At 35.3% G+C, this 24,944-nt stretch overlaps 1 protein-coding gene across 2 annotated transcripts in view; it reads left to right on the top strand.

Annotated features, from left to right (window-relative positions):
* The first annotated feature begins 1,032 nt into the window (after positions 1–1,032).
* LOC109854450 (furin-like protease 2) overlaps positions 1,033–24,944 on the top strand; it is a 32,763-nt gene continuing 8,851 nt past the window's right edge. Inside the window, exons 1-2 of one of the 2 annotated variants that reach the window (XM_020427541.1) lie at positions 1,033–1,167; positions 22,454–22,748. In XM_020427541.1, the coding sequence (XP_020283130.1) occupies positions 22,481–22,748 (268 nt within the window). In that variant the 5' untranslated portion in view covers positions 1,033–1,167; positions 22,454–22,480. Of the gene's footprint in view, positions 1,168–6,170; positions 6,324–22,453; positions 22,749–24,944 lie in introns of those variants that run through there. The other variant, XM_020427540.1, reaches the window with a different exon arrangement.

Genomic DNA, 24,944 nt, shown 5'->3' with positions numbered 1-24,944 from the left:
TTGTTTTCCTCTATTCTTCTGCTAAAAATTAGTATAGTATATCACGCGGCAGTCTTAGTTATGTTTTCCGGAGTCAAATGGCGATGATTGAGGCGTGAGTTGCCAGTTGTTTAGGAAAGCGCGCCGTGACACCGAAAATGAATTTTTGAACGGACGATAGACTAACCATTTTTCTATATTGAGAGTTTTTGGTCGGCTTCTTTATATGTTTCTTGTCACTACGTTCTTACTTCTCTCGCTTTGGTGCTTTTGCTTCATACACGAGAATTCTGTGCCGCGTATCTAAGATAAATGTCGCACTTTGTTATGTTTCTCTGCATTATGCTGCATGAGTTTCCATCTGCGATCAGATTATTGGTTACTTTTGTTATGTTGCACTTGACAAGTCAAAATACAGGGTTGGAAACTTGTAGGTAGCGATATGTATTCTTTTCTAGAGTCATTCGGAGGTTTAGACAAAGTCGATAATAATGCAAGATATGATCGTAGACAATGAAGAATAAATATTCGAGTAAACAATATTTTGAAAATGCCCGAAAACATTATTTGACAAATGTAGAATTCCTGGCTGGGCAACTATTTTTTGTATTACTTTATGTATGACTGAGAATATTTTCTTTTATATATTTTATATAATTTTTTATTTTCTATCCTTTATTGCTTTTTTTCCATGAATACAAAATGTTTTTCTGTGAATAAAAGTCTTTATAGACGCATCAGAATAACTCTTTTACAGGGCACCTTTACGAAACTATTAAAAATAAAGAAAGTATTACAGAATCACAAATGAACAATAGAAAATTAAATAGAACAAAAAGTAACTGAAAATTACGAATAAAATGAAAATAAATATTTACTATTTAAAAAAGAAACCGAGGTATTCACAAGCAGATTACAAATATTAAAGATTCACGTGATTGACCTGTGACTGTCACGCAAGATTACAGCGACACACGGCCTTTAGATGATCAACAAAGACGATTTCGAAGCTTTATTTTGAAGTTCGTCAGGCAGTTGGATGTAGTGTTTCAAAGTGAACGGTTGTGGTACCTGAAAATATAACAAGATTGAATTCTTCTCATCGTGAATTTTTCTAACAAGAAGTACACGCAAACCAACAAATTGTGGACAATACATTCTTGACTTTGAAGACTTCGCAACATACAGGTTTTGTTTTTTTTTATTAGAAAACATTGTACGAATTTGTGTTTTTGATAATAATCTGCGTATTGCTCGTCATTATTTACGTGCGTGTTGTCGATTGTAAGTCAGTTGTGATGTAGTGATTTGAATTCACTTTTCTCTAAAGCAAAACTTAGAGTAACTTAAAAAAGATTTAAAAGTAAGTGGTTTCTTTTGTTACAAGCGCATAGAACTGTTTAATATTTGTATACTACTTTATTTTCGACAATAGTTTTTCTTGTTTTTTTTCTGTAAAGATTTAAAGTGACAAGAGTTCTTTTGGAAAAATAAAACTAAGAATTGATCATACTACAGTATAAAAATCGGAAAGATCGAGAAAAAGCAACGCTTATATATATCATACCAACGTGAAAACTAGCAACAAAAAATTGACTCTGGAGAAAGACGACGAGACTGCGACAGAAAAACAGTACAGTATACTACTAAGAAAGAAAACGAGTAGTACATGAGTGATTTACTATGATGTAAAAAGGTAACACATTTTCTAAGATGCTTTCACTAGCAATTTTATGTGCATTTTACATAAGTGCATTTGTACCGAAACTTGTGTAAATCGAAGTTTTTTATTATAGTAGTTCTAAAAAGTTTGTTTTTTTGCATTAAGAAAAACTTTCAAGTGTTGCACCTAGTTTTAACGATTGACAATGAAATGACGTTAGTAATTTAAATAAGTACACAAGTTATATTCATCATTTTTTCTATGTCACAGCTGTAGTATTTCTGCGATCTAACACTTGCGGAAGTATTTATCTAACCATACTTTTTGGGTAAAAAGGGCGTTATTACACGTGAAAACCATGGAGCGTGATTTCCGACATTTTCGACATCTATTACTGTTCTTCTTTGATCAAGCCAAACAATACAGTGACGCTCATGATCTTATGAGAAAAACTTATCTTGAATCTGCACCAGCGATTGTCACATGCCGCAGGTGGTTTCGCCGATTCGAAGGTGGCGATTTTGACTTACAACTTTTTAGCTNNGATGGGAAAAGAAAGCTTAAAGATGAAGACGTGCTGAAACTCTTAAATAAAAATCCAAATATAACACAAGCAGAAATGGCTAGACATTTTAATGTTGCAAACTCGACTATTTATAGACATTTGAAAGGCATGACACAATTTCAAAACCAAAGAAACCACTTTGACTTGGCTAGTCAAACTGGTAGTCATTTAAACGTAGGTCGGACAAAAAAGGTTATAACTGAAGACTTGAAGAAACTCTTAAACAAAAATCCAAATATATCACTAAGAGCAATGGCGAAACAATTTAATGTTTCACATATGACCAATGCGAGATATTTAAAAACCTTGAGATTAAACCAAAGAAACCACTTTGACTTGGCTAATCAAATACGTTACACTACTTGCATTTCACTGCTTTCAAGACACAATACGGAAAATTTTCTGGATCAAGTTGTGACTGGAGGTGTAATGTCGATATTTTACGAGACTTTAAATCAAATAGAAGCAACTACAAGTAATAAAAACGAACTTAAGATCTGCATTTGGTGGGATACTGAAAGTGTTATATACTACGAAATGCTGCGATCAAATGAAGGTGCATTTAACTTATATTCACAACAATTATATAAACTAAAGCAAGAATTGGACAGTAAACAACCGCAATTAACGAACAACAGACGTAAGGTGATTCTGTTGCACACATCTTTTGCCGAGATTAATATCCTTAAGTCCGTGAAAGAACAGATACTGGAGTTTGGTTGGGAAGTTTTACCTTACCCCGCGTCTATAGTAGACAGTGCTCCATCATATGACGTTTTTCCACACCTAGACGACACTCATAAATACTTGCTTTCAACATGTTTCGATGACGTCGAAAGAAGGTCAAAAATTATGATTCCTTTTTTCGACGCACATCTGTTTGCTCGTGGAATTTACTCACTACCAGAAAACTGGGAAAAATGTATACAAGGAAAAAAATCATTGTGAATTGAATTCAAATGTAGCATGTTTGTAATAACTGTGTGTTTGTTGCAAAAACTATTAAAAGTAAAGGTTTTTTACTATTGTTAGATGCAGAAATAATACAGAACAATTTGTATGTAGTATAGATATTTTATATGTCCACTTCTATTTACTCTATTGAACGATAAAACTCTGTTGTATGGTTTACACAACTTCCACAGGTAATTAAAATAGTTTTCAGACAGTACAATTTACAAACTAGATGTAAGTAAATGTACTATAACTTCTTAAATGTCATCTTAATGTTACGCATCAAATAATTCAACACAATCATTGTAACATCGGTATTTACGTAAAACATTTCCTAAAAGTTGCTATTCTCATAAGATATAAGTATTATAAGATACACATATTAAAGTCTTTATGTTTGTGTTGTACGGATTGTATTTATATAATGTATGTTCCATAAAATTGAAAAGAAGCAAAAGAAGGTGTAATACAAGGTGTAGTTTTGGTGATATAAGTTCTAAAAGCTACGAATTGTTTATGATACTAATAAGTTTGAGATAATTACCTTTGTTTTTAAGCATAAACAAAGATATATAATTATATTTTTTATGTAAATGTGATAAAATGTAATGTAACGTGCACTGTACTATCTAAATTTCATAAAATAATTATTTTTTTGTTACATAACCTATGTCAAAATATATTCTGTAAGGCTGTTGAAAACAATAGTATCTACCAGATTTATTAGTTTACTTAATATTTGCTACAATGAATTAAAAGTTATATATATATATATATATATATATATATATATATATATATATGTAGTAGGAAAATAACCAACAACAACTTTTTGTCGCTGATGTACTTTAATTTTTACAACTACCAGAGTATATTTATTAAGAGGGTACTATCTATACCGACTATAGAGACCTGTAAATCGACGTTTTAATATTTCGTTTTGTGCCGTATTTACTGCATCAAATCCAAAATGCTTCTACAGAAATAAGTAAATTATGCTAAGAGTTTGCTGTTGTTCTTTGGAATGTCAAAATTCAGCATAAATTTTTTCTTATACAGTTTTCTTCTATAACCTCCCCATATATTCATGTATATAAAATTATTTCTAAGCTTATGTACGTACTTACACTGAACTACAGCAATACGTACCACACAAAACAATCTAATGAAACAGAATATGATTTGGTTGTCTAATTGATGCACAAAAAGTAATATTGTGATGATGTGTATTTGATACCATATACTATTATTATGAATGAAAAACAAGTTCAAAAAAGCATTATATACCCATTTTTAAACGCTTTATATAGTTTTGTATATTTTTTTGCTTCTGTAGAAGCGCTTTTAATGTTGAGCAGTAAATAAAATTAAAAAATAAAGAAATTTAAGTTATAAAAACGTCGGTTTACAGGTCTCTATCTAGTTTACAAGCCGGGCTCCAGTACCCTCTTAAGTATATTTCATACATTGATCAGTATTTTGGCACAGAAAATTTTTAGTGACTGTGACGCGTTAAGTGTACTTTTACATTTCTTTTCATGTTTAGTTTTGACGTGAGTAATCAAGTGAGATTTTTGATTATTTAAAGTGCCATGAACTGTTACACACGCGTTTTGTAAAGATCGATCGGTGTATATGATTCAAATTGTTATAAGTGTCGACGTTATGTAAATTGCATATTATACCTGTCAGAATTGTCGATTTGCTAAAGTCAATTATTCGTAGACCAATTATTTTAAATGAACAAATGAATTTTGGCTATTGAAGCAATAACACTGTTGTTGGAGTGTATATATTTAAATTCGTTTATTAAAAATTTGATAGCATAAACGCTTTCGACCTTGCATTAGGTCCTTATCAAATGCATTTCTACAATGAATTAACGTAGAATACAATTAATGAAATTTAAAAATAATTAAAAATTGCAGAATAAATATAATATACAACAGTCACTTACAAATGTCTTAGATAATATACGTCGCTCAGTGCTGATCGAGAATATCCATGTTGCACGGGCTGTCCCGACCAACACTTTACAAGAGTGAAAACGCGACTGAGAAACAGCGTGTGTATAAAGATAGAATTCAAATTTACAAATAACATAACGTTTTATGATGTTTTATCGACAAACGGTAAATAGGAATTATCTAAATTTTCCGTGTCGCACTGTAAATTAAGTCCGCAGACTTGACTTCTTATATGTAGCATTTCTGATACCAACCTTTTGCTGTATGATCTCTCAAAATCCAATATTTCTATCTTATCCCACTCAAAATCATGTGAGTATTGCAATCTGTGTTCAGTTATTACAGATTTTTGAGTGGAATTTCTATTGATGTGGCTTTTATGTTCCTTTATTCTGGCCTGTAACATTCTGCCAGTTTGTCCTACGTACGAGGCTTCACATTCACGGCACTTGATCTTATATACTACGGAAGGATGTGAGAGAAGAGGCAAAGGATCCTTAAGAACATTGATAAAGTTAGCCAGTTTGTCGAGGTTATAATAAGCTAAACGCGTATGTGAGTCTGTAGGAAATATTTTTTAAAATTTCTCTGAAAATTTGTTGATGTAAAGCAAGACAAACCAGTGACGCTGTATGTCATTAGAACTCTTGCTAGACAAAAACCTTCTTATGTCATTGTTTTTATAAAAATTCTGTTTTAGTCTAAGGATAAAATTATCATATATGAAGTCCATCGGATAATTATTGTCAATTAATAAATTAAAAATGAAGTCAAAATTTTTAGAATGGAATTTAGGATGTGATAAAAAGAAGGCTCTGTCCACGAGGCTGATGACCGTGCCTCTTTTTTGGCAAATAGGATGGTTGGAAAAATAGTTGAGGTATCTACCAGAAAACGTAGGCTTATGATACCAGTCGTGTATTAATCTGTTTTTTTTTTTAATAATAGTAATGTCCAAAAAATTGAGTCTATCCCATCAACCTCCATGGTAAATTGAAGTCGTGGGTGATAAGTATTGTACAGATTTAAAACAGCATCAAATTGCTCTTTAGGAATCATGAGACCTATGTCATCAACGTATCTGACATGTAAAGGTGGACGGAAGGAGAGAGATTCAAAAATGGATATTTCAAGATCCTGCATTACAATGTCTGCAAGGATCGAAGAGAGGGGAGAGCCCATAGGAGCACCAAAGGTCTGTTTGTAATATTTGTTATTGAACAGAAAAAAAGTAGAGTTGAATACCAGGTTGATTGCTAGAAAAAATTCCTCTTTAGGTAAACTTGTATTATGTGGTATTAAACACCATCTCTTTTCCAAACCACTAATTACAAGTTCAATGGGAATGTTAGTGAAAAGAGATACAACGTCGAGTGGAATAAGCTCAAAATTTTCAGCGAAGGTTACGTTAGAGATTAAACTAGCAAGGTGGAAGCTATTATAAACAAAACTCGACGGGGGTTGAAGATTTTTTGAAATTATTTTATGTAAACATATTGCAAGGTTGTGTAAAGGACTATTAATTGAAGAAATAATGATCCTGAGAGGATTACCGGGTTTATGGATCTTTGGGACTCCATAGGCTCTAGGAAGGATAGTTAGAAATGTATTTAAATTTTTGTAAGTAAGTTCCGTGATGTAATCGCGAGACTTTCATTTCTTAATCACCTCTTTGAGACAATTTAATATAGAGTTCACTGGGTTCTTTTTTACAAGAGCATACGTGTTAGTATCAGAAAGCATCTTTTCCATTCGATTCGTGTACAAGTCTCTATCTATAGCAACAACCGCATTTCCCTTGTCAGCTCTTGTAAATGCAATAGAAGGATGATTTTTTCTAAACTGACGAGTGAGTTTTTGAGCTTGGATGATATCTCCGTTGTATGTAGTATTATTAAATTTAGAGCCTCTCATATGTTTGAGAGTGGAGACAAATCGATTACGGCATTTTATTTTATTGTTATTCTTTAAATGTTTAATATTATTTTCGAAGCTGACGTTATGTGAGTATTGCAAGGAACAGTACTTATTCTATTGCAAAAAAAGTCACTTTTCCACATTTTACAGATATAGAAAAAGGTACTCTGGAAAGCATCAAAAGTGCGTGGCCACATTGTAAATATAGGGTAAGTCTGAAAGAAAGATGGACCACTCTTTTTGTAAACTCGAATTACGTAATAAATACTAGGGCAAATGAAACATTATTTATGTATAATTTGCTACATGTTGTGAACTTATGATTAGCATATGTATTGAAACAAAGAACATAATAATTTTTTTAAAAAGTGAAATAGAAAACTTACACCACTGTTCGATCTATCTATATCTCCTCGAGTGAGGTGGATCACCGTGTAGAAAATAGATGCATTTTTACAAAAATACAATTTACTTTTTTTTTATAACAAGGTTTTTTACCAAAAAAACATTATTATCTTTACTTTTAGGTATACTTTCCTTATTGTTTTACAAGTATGCATTGTTATTCTTATTCTCACTTTACAATGTTCTTCACCTCATTTTTTCTTTTTAAATAACACCTGTAATTGTTCTTTGACCCACTTGTTTTTTTCCGGCATATTTGCGGTTATATTTTGTAGGCATGCTGAAAAAGCCGATACATCTAAGTGTTTCGACTATCTCCAATTCCTAGTGGTTTATTCCATTTTCAGGAATAAATGGACCACATAGTGCAGTAATTCCAAGAAAGTATTTGACAATTTTTACATAGGACACTTTTAAAAATGTTGCAAAATACTAGAATATATCAAAACACTTATGAAAATATGTATATAGTTAAACGTTTTAGAAACAGAAATTGTATAGAGAGATAGAATGTTTCACTTGAAATTAATTATACAAAATATTCACCTGTTAGTAAAATGCGATTTCATAAGTGCGTCTCTGCTTGTATGTACGCACTTAGAAATACACTCATGAAACCACGCTGACATCTCACAACCCAGCTAGCAAACTTACGTGATAATGTCGTGATTGTTATGTGACTTTAATGACTACGACGGTAAGTAACATAAATGGTATGTTATTTTGACGTCATTTAACATACCAAAAGTTGTCGTCGCCGATATGACGTCATATATCAACTTATATATTGAATTTCAATATGACATCAATAATACGGTTAAATGACGTTCTAACAACAAAGCTGAGTAAAATTCACCCGTTACTTATAATAATATGTTTCATAATAACGTTTGTTTTTTTTAATAGTATTATATCTTTAAATACATTGTTTATAGGGAAGTATAGCTATTTAGTTATAGATAAGTAGCCACGTACAATTTAGTAAAGTGATTACTTTTGATGTATTAAATTTTTTTCCGATTAAAAATAACATACTATATAATAAATATATATTCAATGATAACTAAAGTTTAATGTAGTAATTTACCTTTTATAATAAGAACAATTTGTAGTAACTATTTCTTATTATTAAATAATAAATGAAATGTGTAGAATAGTTGAGAATAGTTCAAGAATAAGTAAAGAAAAATAATTACAAACATGAAATCTTTGGTCATATATGCCAAAAATAATTATATTATAGTAAGGAACAAATATGGGGAGATCTGGAGTTTCAAATCTCACCACTAGCTTAGGATTTTTTCCGGGCCCGATCTTTTATCGAATTAATCAGTTAGTCGACAAACTGAGTCTCCAAATTTAATTCAAGCGTAATTCCGAATTAATTTTTCTTCAAGAAAGCTTTCTATAAATTTTGTTTTTTTTTTTATATATCACCGTAATATTACTGTGATGCATTTCGGCGGTAAGTTTACTATTACTGTAATGCAGTAATATTACGTGCTACGATGCTATTGTTTTTTAAGTATTGTCTTTCAATTTGTTTTTAAATTTACACTAAAATGTTTTTATCATGTTATTTTGTTGAATCTTTTGTGATTATATTCACGTCTACTTGACGTAATATAAAAACGCCACTAAGATGTAACATAATCACGTGGTATGTACGTTAAAATCACGTCAATTTTGTGTTATAATTGACGTTTTGCATACCAAAAACTGACGTCATTATCACGTGAGCTTGCTTACTGGAAAGATTACAAGAAATACGCGCGGTCCGTCTCTCGTCTATCTACCTTATATGAAAATTATTCTCTTTTGTTTGTCTTTCTGCCTTCCTCTATTCTTTTGCTAAAAATTAGTGTAGTATATCACGCAGCAGTCTTAGTTATGTTTTTCGGAGTCAAATGACGATGATTGAGGCGTGAGTTGCCAGTTGTTTGGGAAAGCGCGCCGTGACACCGGAAATGAATTTTCAAACGGAAGGTAGACTAACTATATTTCTATATTGAGAGTTTTTGGTCGGCTTCTTTATATGTTTCTTGTCACTACNTTNTNACTTCTCTCGCTTTGNTGCTTTTGCTTCATACACGAGAATTCTGTGCCGCGTATCTAAGATAAATGTCGCACTTTGTTATGTTTCTCTGCATTATTTCTCCATGAGTTTCCATCCGCGATCAGATTATTAGTTACTTTTGTTATGTTGCACTCAACAAGTCAAAATACAGGGTTGGAAACTTGTAGGTAGCGATATGTATTCTTTTCTAGAGTCATTCGGAGTTTAGACAAAGTCGATGATAATGCAGGATATGATCGTAGACAATGAAGAATAAATATTCGAGTGAATAAGTTTTTGAAAATGCTCAAAAACATTATTTGACAAATGTAGAAGTCTTGGCTGGGCAACTATTTTTTTGTATTATTTTATGTATGACTACTCTGAGAATATTTTATTTTATATATTTTATATACTTTTTTATTTTATATACTTAAGTACTTTCNTTCTATGAATATAAAACAATTTCTCTGAATTCAAGTTTTCATAGACACTCAGAAAAATTCTCTTACAGGGCACCTTTATAAAACTATTAAAAATAAAGAAAGAGTAAATAGGGGACAGAATAGAGGAGCCTCTTNNGGCTTCTTGTTCACAGATAGTAATAAGATTACCTTCCTGAGTAACAATATGAATGTTTTATTCGTCGCTCATTGTTTATAAAAAAGGTATGATCAAAAAACGTTTCATAAATAAATCTTTTTTTCCGACAACATGTTCATTTTTTGTGTGGTGAAAGCATGTAGGCAGGGGAGGCTGCGTCCTCCCTCAAGTGGAGGGGCTTCGCTTTTTTCTTCTGCTCCCGCTTCGAAAATATTTGAAACCGACTTCCGATTACAGATCGCTTCATGTCGTTAGTATGTATGTGATTTTTAACGCCACAGAATCAAAAGTCATTTTTTATTTTTTTTCGAGGGATGAGCAGAGGCGAAGCCCTTTCACCTGCGGAGGGGGCTTCTTTATTTTGCATATTTTCCAAAAAAAGTATTACAAAACCACAAATAAACAACAATAAACAATAGAAAAGTAATTATAACAAAAAGAAACCGAAAATTACGAATGAAATAGAAATACATCTCATTTAATTGAAAATACATATTTAATATTTAAAAAAGAAATTGAAGTCTTGGCGTTTTCTAAACTTGTCCTATACATTTTGCTGTCACTTTTCTTTTATGATTTAATTGCTTTAACTTTACTCTAAACTGATTGTGCTCTTGTTTGCGCTTTGATCCTAACTCAAAGTGTTTTGTTATATTTAATAAAAATATACTTATAACAAAAAAACTGAAACAAAAGATTGAAAAGAAAATACATGCTTAAACTTCAACAAAGGAAACAAAATACAAACTCAGGTTACGAATACTAAAGATTCACGTGATTCGTCTGTGACTGTCACGCAAGATAACAGCGACAAATGGCCTCTAGGTGATGGACAAAGACGATTCCGATACCGTATTTTGAAATTTGCCAGGCAGTTGGATTTAGCGCTTCAAAGTGTACGGTTGTGGTGAACTGAAACTATACTAAGTTTGAATTTTTTTCCTCATGAATTTTTTGAACAAGGAGTACACGCAAACCAACAAATCGTGGACAATATATATTCTTGACTTCGTAGACTTCGCAACATACAGTTTTTTTCTTTTTTCAATAGAAACCGTTACGAATTTGTGATTTTGATAATAATTTGTGTATTGCTCGTCATTATTTACGTGCGTGTTGTCGATTGCAGGTCAGTTACGTGTAGTGATTTGAATTCAACTTTCTCTAAAGCAAAACTTAGAGTAAAATAAAAAAGACTTAAAAGTAAGTGGTTTCTTTTTTTTATTACAAGCGCATAGAACTGTTTGATATTCGTATACTACTTTATTTTAGACAATAGTTTTTCTTGTTTTTTTTCTGTAAAGATTTAAAGTGACAAGAGTTCTTTTGGAAAAATAAAACTAAGAATTGATCATACTACAGTATAAAAATCGGAAAGATCGAGAAAAAGCAACGCGTATATATATCATACCAACGTGAAAAATAGCAACAAAAATTGACTCTTCAGAAAGACGACGATACTGCGATAGAAAAACATTACAGTATACTACTAAGAAAGAAAACGAGTAGTACATGAGTGATTTACTATGATGTAAAAAGGTAAAAAAATTTCTAAGATGCTTTCTCTAGCAATTTTATGTGCATATTACATAAGTGCATTTGTACCGAAAAGTGTGTAGATAGAATTTTTTTATTATAGTAGTTTTAAAAAGTTTGTTTTTTTACATTAATAGAAACTTGCAAGTGTTGCACTTAGTTTTAACGTTTGACAATGAAATGACGTTAGTGATTTAAATACGTACACGAGTTATATTCATCATCTTTTCTATGTCACAGCTGCAGTATTTCTGCGATGTAACACTTGCGGAAGTATTTATCTATCCATACTTTTTGGGTAAAAAGGGCGTTAGTACACGTGAAAACCATGGAGCGTGATTCCCGACATTTTCGACACCTATTACTGTTCTTTTTTGATCAAGCCAAACAATACAGTGACGCTCATGATCTTATGAGAAAAACTTATCCTGAGTCTGCACCAGTGATGTCAACATGTTACACATGGTTTCGCCGATTCGGAGGTGGCAATTTTGACTTAGACCTTTGTAGATTCGATGGGAGAAGGAAGGTTAAAAATGAAGACGTGAAGAAACTCTTAAATAAAAATCAAAATATAGCACAAAGAGAAATGGCGAAACAATTAAATGTTTCACAATCGACTATTTCGAGAAATTTAAAAACCATGAGATCAAACCAAAGAAATCAGTTGGACTTGGCTAGTCAAACTGGTAGTCATTTAAAAAAAAGGAAAAAAAAGGTTAAAGNTGAAGACTTCCAGAAACTCGTAACTGAAGATCCATATCTAACACGAGCAGAAATGGCTAGACAATTAAATGTTTCACAAAGAACTATTTCGACATATTTGAAAACCATGAGATCAAACCAAAGAAATCAGTTGGACTTGGCTAGTCAAACTGGTAGTCATTTAAAAAAAAGAAAAAAAAAGGTTAAAGATGAAGACTTTCAGAAACTCGTAACTGAAAATCCATATCTAACACAAGCAGAAATGGCTAGACAATTAAATGTTTCACAAAAAACTATTTCGAGAAATTTTAAAACCATGAGATTACACCAAAGAATCCAGTTTGACTTGTCTAATCAAATACGCTGCACTACTTGCGTCTCATTGCATTCAAGACACAATAAAGAAAAGCACTTTCTGGATCAAGTTGTGACTGGAGGTGTTATGTCGATATTTTGCGATACTTCTAATCAAACAGAAACAAATGCAAGTAATAAAAACGAAATTAAACTCTGCATTTGGTGGGATACTGAAGGTGTTATATACTATGAACTGCTACGATCAAATGAAAGTTCTTATAACTCTTTTTCACAACANTTACATAAACTAAAGCAAGAATTGGATAGTAAACGACCGCAAGTAGCGAACAAAAGACGTAAGGTGATTCTGTTGCACACATCTTTTGCCGAGATAAATATCCTTAAGTCCGTGAAAGAACAGATACTGGAGTTTCATTGGGAAGTTTTACCTTATCCCGCAGCTATGGTGGACCGTGCTCCATCATATTACGTGTTTCCACACCTGGAGAACGCTTATAAAAACTTAACAAGTTTCGAGAAAGTCGAAAAAAGGACAAACATGATTCCTTCTTTCGATGCACATCTGTTTTCGCGTGGAATTTCCTTACTACCAGAAAACTGGGAAAAATGTATAAAAGGAAAAAATTCATTGTGAATTGAATTAAAAGGTAGTATGTTTGTAATAACTGTGTGTTTGTAGTAAAAACTCTCAAAAGTAAAGATATCTAGTACAAATACTGTATCGACACTTTGTATTTTGTTATGTATAGGGTGCCGTGCAGAAGTTCTTTGTAAATCTCTTAGAATTGAATCTTACCTCATGACTTATTCACATTCGCCATATTGTAATAGCGATGGTGATTCTTAGCGACAACTAAGAAGCGCTCATAGCCGATTGTCACGCAAGCACTCTATTTCTGTTTCGAAATGCTGCTTTTGGACACGTATGTGTGCAAATAAAAAGTGTATAAAATTGAACTTTCAAGAAGTGTCTTTAAGACAATTCTACAATACTGTTAATGTGATATTCATCGATTTTTTAATATTGTAAGATGCAAAAACAATACAGAACAATTTGGATGTAGTATAGACATTTTAAATGTATACTTCTATTACTTTATTGTATGATAAAAATCTAGTTTTCGGTTTACACAACTTATACAGGTAGTTGAAATAGTTTTCATACATTATAATATACAACATAAATGTAATTGTATCTACTATAACTTCTTAAATGTTATCTAATGTTACGTATCAAATAATTGAACACAATCACTGTAACATCGATATTTACATAAATCATTTACTACGTTGCTATTCTATCTCATAAGATAAAATTAGTAGAAGATACACATATTAAGTTTTTACGTTTGTGTTGTACAGATTTTATCTATATAATGTATATTGCATAAAATTGAAATGGAGCAAAAGAAAGTTTAATACAAGGTGTAGCTTTGTTGATGTAAGTTCTAAAAGCTACGAACTGTTTATGATACTAATAATTTCGAGATAACTACCTTTGTTTTTAAGCATAAACAAAGATATATTATTATATGTTTTCATGTAAATGTGATAAAATGTAATGTAACGTGCATTGTATTATCTAAAGTTAAGAAAATAATTTGTTTACTGGTACATAACCTATGTCAAAATATATTCTGTTAAGCTTTTGAAACCAATATCACCTACCAGATTTATAATTAGTATTTGCTACATTAAATTAAAATTTACATATATATGTAATAGGAAAGTAACCAACAACTCGTCATCGCTGATGTATTTTTATCTTTGCAACTTTTATCTTTACAAGCAGAGAATATCTGTTAGATATATTTTATACTTTGATCATTAGTTTGACAGAGAAAATGTTTAGTGACTGACGCGTGAATTTTACTTTCACATTTTTTTTCATGTTTATTTTTGGCGTGAGTAATCAGGTGATTTTTTTTGAGTAGATAAAGTTGCATGACTTGTTACGCGTTTTGTAAAGATCGAACTGTATACACGATTCACATTGTTATAATTGTCGACGTTATAAAATGCATATTATACCTGTTAGAATTGCCAACCGTATAAAGTCATTTATTCGTAGAACAAATATTTTACAGAATGAGCTTAAAAGGTAATATATTTAGCTTTAGAAAGTTTTAGAACCAATTGATGGTGTCTGCGATTATTTTGTGCTTTTAATTTAAGTAAAATTTGCTGACCGATTTAGTTCTAGTCGATAGAAATGAACTCCGCGCTTTATTGTTAGTAAAGATTAAATATATTAGAGGGCGAATAGTAAATGGTAAAAACATTTTTTTATTAAAAATATAAAATTAATAAATAACAATAATTTTAATTAATCTAATTAACATATAAATATAAATTTCTAATTTGTAAATTTTACGTATTTTTATTTTATAAATAACATTTTACAACAAAAACATCTTTTGTTTGAGTTAATTCTGAACGTGGAATAAAAAACTAAATTTCTAAGTTTTGAGCGGCGAAACAGAACTAAGAAACGAAGAAATCGGGATTTTCTTTATGAGACATATATCTCAACACTGGGCGCACCGAGTGTATTGCGCGACCAGTCCGGACCGTTAATTGAGCCGTTGCGCCGTACACACGTTTTCTTGCGACGACGGCGTAAACAGTCCCGAAGTCGTGTCGTCGTCGTCGTCGTCGGGAATGGCAGCAGCGAGGAACAACGGAAGCAGGCAAGCTAGCTTTTGGCAGGCGTTCACCCAATCCGGCGGAAACTTTTCTCTCTCGCCAGCGCGGCGTCTCGGCCTAAGTTTGCGCCCAAGCAAGAGAAGTTCTCGATTATGTCGAGTGTCCTGCTTCTAGCAGTTTAGCTACTTTTGTTGGCAAACGTCCGAGAGAGAAAAAGCGAGTAACACATTCCGATTGCCTTGTTCTCGCGATTACCGAAGTTGCGTTGAAAACGTTGTATTGCTCGCTCTCTCTCTCTCTCTCTCTCTCTCTCTCTCTCTCTCTCTCTCTCTCTCTCTCTCTCTCTCTCTCTTTCTGCTCTTGGTCTTCTAAATACTTCTACGAGACATATCGCGTTTAATTTTACAGCGACTTGCATGGATTCGATTTAATTTGAGGAGTTTTCGAGGCGGGGATCGCGTAATATAAACGCGTTCGCCAACTAAATCCGAACAAATGTTGTGTATGAAGTGTTGTTGCTCTTCGCAAGAACGCGAGAACGCGTATATTTCGAGGATTACCATTTTGCATAAACAGACGCGATATCGTAAGCGCTGCGAAATCCCGGGCGAAACTCCGAGCTTTGATTTACAGATGCCTAAATATACCGAGATATCCGAAACCGGGCGCCGGGAAATTACCCGTCCGTGTGTATAAAACCGCGGGACGCGGGTGTTCGCAAACGCGCCCGAAGCGTCGCTCTCGGGGTACGGTTGGAGAAACTAGGAACGAGTTACGTAAATTGAGACTCAGAGATATCGGATACAGTGTCATTGATACGCGCAGGAAGTGGGTCTAATACTACAAAAGAAAAAAATTGCTCGAAAACGTGTTAGTAAATAAAAATAAATTTGAAGTAGAATGGAATAGAAAAGAAAAAAACTGGAAAACGTGTTAATAAATAAAATTAATCGAATGACAAATTTGTGTTGAGCGACGCCAACGTACGTACGAAGTCATTGATCGCAATCCGATTAAAACACTGAGTCCAACCTCAATGATTTGTTAAAACGTTGGTTCAATAAAGGTTACATTGATAACAAACAATACTATGATATATCCAAGGTCAAGCGATAAATTGTTACCGAAGGCCTACACACAGCCTTTCTAAGATCCATAAGGATAACTGTCCTCTTAGAATAATTATCTCATCGGTAAATAACCCATTTGTTCGCTGTTTTCCTTCTCTCGATGTTGTATCCTTGTTTACAAACGTCCCCATTAACTTGGCTATCAGTGGTATACGTAATCGATAGTATCATATCGAGAAAAACACTAACATTTCTTTAAATGAATTTTTTAATTGCAATAACTTTTATCTTATCATCATCGTATTTTGCCTTCAATATTATCTATAAGCGAACTTTTTTTTTCGGAACTCCCATGAACTCTCCTTTGTCACCAGTGGTTGCAGGTATCGTTCTACAGGACATCGAAAACAAAGCATTGCATGAAATTAAAACACATATTTATCTTTTTTCTCTAGATATGTCGATGACGTATCCTTTTAGGATGCCGCTCCGACACACAAATTCGACGTCATTGTCAAAACATTCAATTCCTTCCCACGATAGACTGCAAAATTCTCTGTTGAGATGGGAGAGAACCACCGAATTAGTTTTTTAGATTTATCTATTGAGACTGTCAATCGCTCTTTAAAAATAGACTGGTGTTCCATAAAAAAAAAAAAAAACCTTTTCAGGAACATATTTATCTTTCTTCTCACATCATCCTCTCTGTCATAAAATAGGAACAATTTATAGCCTTCTTGACGTTTTACGCATTGACATCTTACTTAATAATGGCTATCCACTTGATCTAATTTTTAAACACTATTAAACGTAGAATTGACGAGCTCATCTATTTTAAATTAAATAACTTGGACGATAACAATAGTTTTCAACACATCTGACAACAGAAAGATAATTGTCTGTCTTTCCTTATGTAAAAATATTGTCAGAAGTCGTGAGTAAAAATAACATTTTTTAATACCGACATCATGACAGGATACAAATGTTTCAATCAGACTGAGCAAATTTATTTAACTTCACACAGACATTAATGATCATGATTTTTGTACTGACAGCTGAAAACAAGAATCAAAGAGCATATTAATAATATTCACAGCAATTTCTGCCGTCTATGAGCATACGTTTGACTTCGGTCGTACGTTTGATTGGAACTTATGTTGAGATTTTAGATCGTGAATCCAATTATTTTAAGAGACTTAGAAGTCATCTATATAGAAGAACAGTCTTACGACTTAAAATTAGTGAGTGACATTGATATGCTTGATGATGTCTATTTTTATTTACTTAACAAGATTCAAAGACATATTTTCCATCTCTCTGGTAGAGGGGATTCATGTGTAAATATGTTTGTCTCTTTGTGCTTTTTTGACTTGTTACAACACACCGAGCACAAATGTATATTTATCAGTTTTGACTTATTGTCTACTGTGTTTCTCAAAGTGTTATTTACTGTATAATGAAGTACACTTTTTTGCACTTGTCACATCTTTAAGGTATGATGATTACGCATTTATTTCTCGCGTGAATAAAAATTTTATTTGCAACTTTCTGTGATTCTTTGCAGTAATTGTATTTTCTGACTGATGATGACTCAAGTTTAGAGCCGAAACGTTTCGTTGTAATTTATCACTCCTGTTTAAATAAATTCACGATCACCTCGCTTGCTCGTTTTACAACCTGCTAGTTCGTCATTTGTAAGATAAATCGAAACCCCGTCTCGTCAGCGCGTATTTTATCGCTTTTCGCTGTGTGTATAACAAACGCGTTTCGAACGGAAAAAAATGATCAAGAGAGAACGACGACGTTCCGTCGCCTGAATCGCTTTTGTCGAGAGAATGGAAGACACAGAAGAACGGCGGACAGGAACGAGAAGATCGGGAGACGAGGAGATGAAAACGGAGCAACTCTCCGTAACTCCTCCCTTCCTCCGCGTCCGGGAACTCTCTCTTTTTCCATTCCTCTTTTTGCCGGGTCGACCGCACGCGTCGCGAAAGACAATGGGCCGCATTGTCTTCCCCGGGCACAATATGCGCCCACAATGTGTGCGCGCGAATCCATCCTCGCGCGCCGCTGACGGGATTACGGGCGCCATCCTCTTATGCGCGGCGCCCGTAAATTTGGCCCGTTTCTTGCCGGATAATTTTACCCGCATCCGCCCGCCGGAAGAAGCCGAGAGATCGATGGGCGCGTCACACGAAAACCCGCGGGCATAATCAGAGAAATTCTTGCGTGTTTTTCCGTCGAGCAATTGCGCGCATTTTCCGCTGCGAAATCTTAGAAGAGATTGTTTTATAGCGTCGAACCGCCCGTGATTGTTGAAAACGAGCTTTTTTTCGCACAGACACCGCGTCGACACAGTTTCCGCGCAGCTGTACCGACGCGGGACAAAATCGAATAAGCAGTAAAAGAGACGATCGCTCGGATAACGTCGCGCCCGCATTGGCGCGTTTTCCTCCCGTGACGAATCTTCCTTCTCTTTCGAGCGATCGAATTCTGATCCCGCCGCATTCTCAACGTACATACATAGGACTATTTGCTCTCTCTCTCTCTCTCTCTCTCTTTCTGTCGTTCGCTTTTGCAACGCCCGAAATCTCAGCGCAAGATAAGCGCTGACACTGACGACACAAGGGGAACGGAGGAGCGACGCGAAACGCGTCGGTGCCTCCGGTTTTCCTCTCGGGCGAGCACGACAATGCGCAATCTAGTTAATGGAATCGCGGGGCGAGCGAGAACAGCGAGCATGCCGCCCTCTTCCAAATGGGCAAAAGTAAAAAAAAAAAAAAACACACACACAGCGTCAAGCGAGGAAGATGCATCGACGCGGAGATTGGCACATTCCTTCGTCGCTCCGGTGTGTTTCCGCGACGAAAACACGTACACCCGCTCGTCTCTGCTACGATCTCGATGAGTTCCACGAGCGTAATGCGAAAGGGGACGCTTTTACGAGCGTTTCACGCACGTGATGGTGCGAGGCGTCAGATTCTTGCCGGATTTTTTTCAAATTAGTGTTACGATATTTTTGCTTCTTTGTTTTTTTTTTTTTTGTTTTAGAATCTCGCGCACACAGCGCGTAGTTTTGATTCCGAGAGGAAAGAGAGACTTTTACTTTGAAGATGCATTCGGTCCTTTGTTAAAAAAAAAGTTTCCAAGATTGTCGAATCGCTAAGATTGTTCGATAGATCGTTCGATAGATCACAGTGTCAAATCGACATCGTTATCTCGCTTCGAAAACGTGCGAACGGAGTTTGAAAACAAAAAAACGGATTCGAAATCTAGAAATTATTTGTTACGAGAGAGAGAGAGAGAGAGAGAGAGAAAGAGTCGCGAGTTGCATTTCCGCGTGCATTCAGTTCCAAATCCCGGTTCACGCGGGAAAAACATTCGCAGAGATTAGAGAGAGCGTTCTCCGTGTTCTTGCGTTCCGCGATGCACTCCCGTGAAAGTGTTTTCGCGCTGGCTGCGTATATTCAGAAATGCCGCATGTGCCGCGGCACATCCGTCGAAAAACACGAGAGTCCGAGATTATCTTCAAGCGCGCGAGAAACAAAACCCGCGCACGACGCTCGGAGAGTGAAAGAGAGAGAGAGAGAGAAAGAGAGAACTTTGAGATTTTGCTGCAAAAAAAGATATTAATTTTCTTTGCGGCATTATATAAATCCTCTTTTATTAAAATTCTTAACAACGCGCGTGTGTTACGCGTAGGTTAATGAAGTGAAAGCATCGCTTCCTTCTTCGTCTCACGTATCTGCCAAGGAACAAAAAAAGTTTTGCGGTTACACGGCCAGGAGAGAAAAATGTGCTAAACCTACCCGAGGTTTTTGTTTCACTAACAAAAAATATTCCGCTGGCAAACCAACAAATTTAATAAGCTTGGCAAAATTTTCTTGCCGACCGTGTAATAGCAAAACTTTTTTTTTTTTGCGTATCTTATCTCAATGTTATTTAATAAGACCGACAAGCCGGAGATCCACAGGACCTCCACATTGAGGTTATTTATAGAATTATTTATTAACTTTATTTAATGAAATGTTCATCTTTTGCAAGATGTTTATTGTAATATCATTTTAATGCACGTTTGACTCTTTCCCGTACTAATTAGTTTGGCAAAACGCGAGTTCTAGAAGGAAGTTTTTTGCGGGCCGAACTGACATTCTTTTTTGTTCATGTTTTTTTTCATGTTTTGGTCTGTAATCAGCACTACGAGTCCGACTTATTATTATACGAAAGGAGGTTAATATCATCTTTAATTAATATCATTTAATATCATTTTTAAAATGTTTCTGACTCTGTAGTATAATAATCTTCTTGCTTTCGGGCAAAATTTTTTCTGTCTGCTCGTAAATTTAAATTGTTTTTAAATGTTTAAAAATCAATTTTCTAGTTTCTTTACAACGAGGTAATTGTTATAATTTTATCAGTTGGCAAATGGACACGCGTAAATCAATTATAATAACAAATTGTTCGTCTCTAAGATTGATTGCGTTTGTCGCGTGCGACGGAAAAAGAATCTTGCTCTTATACGACCAGCAAGAAAAATTTGTTGTTTGCCGAACAATTTGTTTTATCAACAAAACGTTTTGTTGGTGAAACGAAAATCTCAAATGCTGGTCACACAGTAAATAATTTCTTGCTGTTCTAGCAAATCTTTTTTTTTTTTTCTATACACGTTACATTATCCCAACTGTTCGTTTATCTTGATGGATGATCAACAAGAATCGCGGTGTCATTCCGCGCACGCATAAATTTATCGCCGTCGCAAATTTTTTCGCCGCATAATCGCACACGCCGCACCTAACCACACGCACGCGCCCGCGTATATACGAAACATTCGCGTAATTCCACGCCCGTACATTTATTACGCAAATTGACGAGCGCGAACGCAAACCGCCGTTATCGTAGCCGGGAACCCGCAATAATCAATCTATTATAAATGCATAAAATCGAGAACCGGTTGTCAGATAGGATACAAATCGCGAAGCTCGGTCGCGCGTATCCCGACAAATCGCGTTCCGCATATAATTTTTTTTTTTTTTTTTTGACGCGTCGGTTGGCTACCCGCGATATCGGAAAAGCTCTGCCGAAATTCGCAGAGATACGGAATGGAATTTTAACGCAGCCGATGGTTTTATACGCCGGCGCGTCGTGATGGGTAGCGAGAAACCTTGGGTGGAGAAAACTGTGGCACACATGTTGCGCGAATTGAAATTCAGTTTTTGAACCTTCAACTTTTAATTTTTTTTTTTTTATATTTGTATCTTTTCCGAAAAAAAGTAGCGCATATTTGCATTTTTCAGAAAAACGTCGAGATGAGATGGTAATTTTACGTTATCCACCGGACCGCGTACACGTGCGATATGTAATTTTACACAACGAGAGAAGAAGAGAGTTCGCGCAAAACTGCAACTTAGAAAAATATTAATGTGAGAGAAAATATTGACGTAACATCTGTTCGAGAAAGTTCGTCGAGAGTTTATAAAACTGAACTCTCGCGCAACTTGTCGCCGCATATGCGTTCCTCAATTGAGTTCTCGCGAAAAACCACAAATTGCGAAGATATCCCCATCACTCTGTTTGCCATTATACGGCAAATCTCGTTGAGAGTTGCGGCGTTCGAATTTGTGCGTGCGCGGCTACCAATTCATTAATCCACGAAAATCACGTGCGCGCGCGCGCGCGCGCGTAAAGGTACATATACATATATAGCATTACGTGAATATCAATCAACGGGGCCGGTACACGGCAACACGAAATTCGCGAATTAATTCCTGTCAAAGAATCATGTACCGTGTCACGGACGATTTATCATCGTGATTCGGCTCGGGATGCTTTTTGCGCTTACCACGTCGGTGTAAAACTTTTTTTTTTATTATTTTTTTGTTTGTCAAATACATTTAAGTGGCAAAAAAGACGTTTTGCGCTTATCGCGACACACGGTGTAAAACTTTTTTTATTATTTTTTTGTTTGTCAAATACGTTTAAGTGGCAAAAAAAAACGTTTAAATGCGACATCGCGGCCTCTACGTGTCGACTCAATAAATTGTAACGACAAAATTTGTGACATTTTCGTAGAACGGCGGCGCCAAGGACGGCTACGATATGAATCTCGGCCCGGCTTGGCAAAAGGGTTACACCGGCAAGGGCGTCGTTGTTTCGATTCTGGACGACGGCATTCAAACGAATCATCCCGATCTGGCGCTCAACTACGATCATCAGGCCAGCACGGACATCAACGACAACGACGACGATCCGATGCCGCGGGACAACGGCGACAATAAGCACGGCACTCGATGCGCCGGCGAAGTAGCGGCCGTCGCCTTCAACCAGTATTGCGGAGTTGGCGTCGCGTATAATGCCAGTATCGGAGGTGAGAAAAACACATTTTGCGGAAGAATGAAAATGGAGCGATACAACGGCTTTTCGTACAAACGCATCAGCATTTTTATTTATTCTGAAAAATGGCGATTTTAATATTTTACACATCGAGATCGTAGAATAACGTCCGAAAATAATGTTAAAAAAGTGAGTACTATAAGGCTATCCTATAAGGATATCGTATTTTTTTTTTTTTTTTTTTTTTTGTTTTTATCGATACTTACGTAGAAATAAAACGCGAACAACAATTGAGAGAGAACGCGCAGAGATATTTGAGAATTATTTCAGATTGTAAATAACGAGAAGCTCTCTCTAAAATGAATGAATTTTATGATAAACCGTTTTGCTCGAACGGGATTTATTTCCTGGGATAAAATCTAAATCGCACGTACAACTAAAAACCGAATATCGATATTAAAATGTCCACAGAAAGATTATTCAATTATAACTTTTTGTTTTGTTTATTTTATCTGAAATTATCAGCGGACGTTCTATACTGTTGTAAAATCTGTTGAAAAATTGATGTGAAAAATTTCCAAGTGAAAAATATCTCTTTGGTTTTTACCGTCGGTGTGTGCATGCGTGCGCGCGCGTGTGTTACTCTCTCCGATTGGATTAAATTTTTGATATGTTTAATTTATACTTTCTTTCTGATTAATATATTTTGCATACACGTTTGATGTATGTATTTTAATAATCCGATTGCTGTCTCAATGACGATTCGCGCTAATATCGACTAACAATTTTTATGTTTTTTCTTGATACAATTTTACAGTACAATTAACATTAATACAACAGAGAGATAAAAATGTTACGCTAACGTGGGATTATTTTATTTGCAACGCACTGTTTCTTCTGTTCCGTACAAACAACTTTGAAAAACATTGGTGTTTTTTTTTTCAAACTTTTTTATCACACGCTCTATGTAATCAAATTAATTCTCGGAAGAAAATTAAATTATCATTTTAAATTGCAACGCGTGCGTATAACACCGCTAGAGCAGATGACACGAAAATTGAATAGTGCATTTGGTGGTATAACGTTTGGCGGGATCAATATTTTCTCTTCCTCACATCCCTGCGTTTGATAGACCAGAAATTGCTAGAGCTATTTTATGTTCCTGACCGATTTTGTTGAAATTCGAAATAGGTTGTTATATTCATCCGGGAAATGTGTTAGTATTTCAGGTGATGAGAACGTGCGTCTCGAACTCGCACGTTTCAATTATTTGACGGTGCGTTCATGTTCTTTGCGCGCGCGTGTGCGAAAGCGCTGAGTTTTTAATTTATTTAAAACGTGTGTGCAGGACACACGCGCGCGAATAAAGAATTCAACGACGTGGTAATCTCGGAAACTTTTCATTAGCGCCGTTAATCGTTTCGCGCGTTGTGAAGGGCTCGAGATCGCGGCTCATTGGGTTTCGAAGAAACGGTATTTATCTTTTCCCGCTTACCGCGCGGATATTCCTTCCGGGACCGTTCCCAGCGCTGACTTAGCACCAGCGCGTGCGCGCGCGCGCGCGACGGGAATCGCTCCGCGGAAATAAATAAGTGCCGCGCGATCGCTGGAAGTGTCAGGCCCCGGCGGTGGCCGCTTTATCGTCCTCGAAACGCGGTGAAGAATAGAAGCCAGGTTTTCCGGACGTTTCGACGACGACGACGACTTCCTTGTGCTATCGAGCCGTATTAATTCCGTTATAACTCCACTTCGAAACGAAACGAACGGTCCGTACAAGCGCCCGTCGGAGGGGTGCGCAGTCGAAAACGACAGTTCCGCGCGGAACGACACGGGCATGTGTGTGTGTTTCGGAAGTCGGAATTTCTCGATATTGAATTCGCGAGGAATTGATGACTGTGTGTAAGCGCGCGGGGCGAGTTCGACAAAATTTCGATACAGCGTTCGACGGGAAATGTGACGTTAATGTCGCGAGATGTGGAAGATCGCGCTGAAAACGGCGATACAATTTGAAGAGGAGGATGCTCGTCGTGTGTCTAACGCTTTCGCGCGCGTATCAAAAGTGTCTCGAGACGTAAATGTGTTTTCTATTCTTATCGAGAGAAGACGTTGCCGCTACATTTGGTTATCTCTGTCGCAGAATGTTCTCTTTTTAAACAGAAACTGACAAAGATTCGAGATAAAAATAATATTCAGAATAATCGATACTTTATAAGGTTATTAAAAAAAAAAA

The sequence above is a fragment of the Pseudomyrmex gracilis genome, unplaced genomic scaffold (genome assembly GCF_002006095.1).
Source record: "Pseudomyrmex gracilis isolate BER0280 unplaced genomic scaffold, ASM200609v1 scaffold_66, whole genome shotgun sequence".
NCBI classification, from domain to species: Eukaryota; Metazoa; Arthropoda; class Insecta; order Hymenoptera; family Formicidae; genus Pseudomyrmex; species Pseudomyrmex gracilis.
This window is presented reverse-complemented; position numbering and strand designations above follow the sequence as displayed.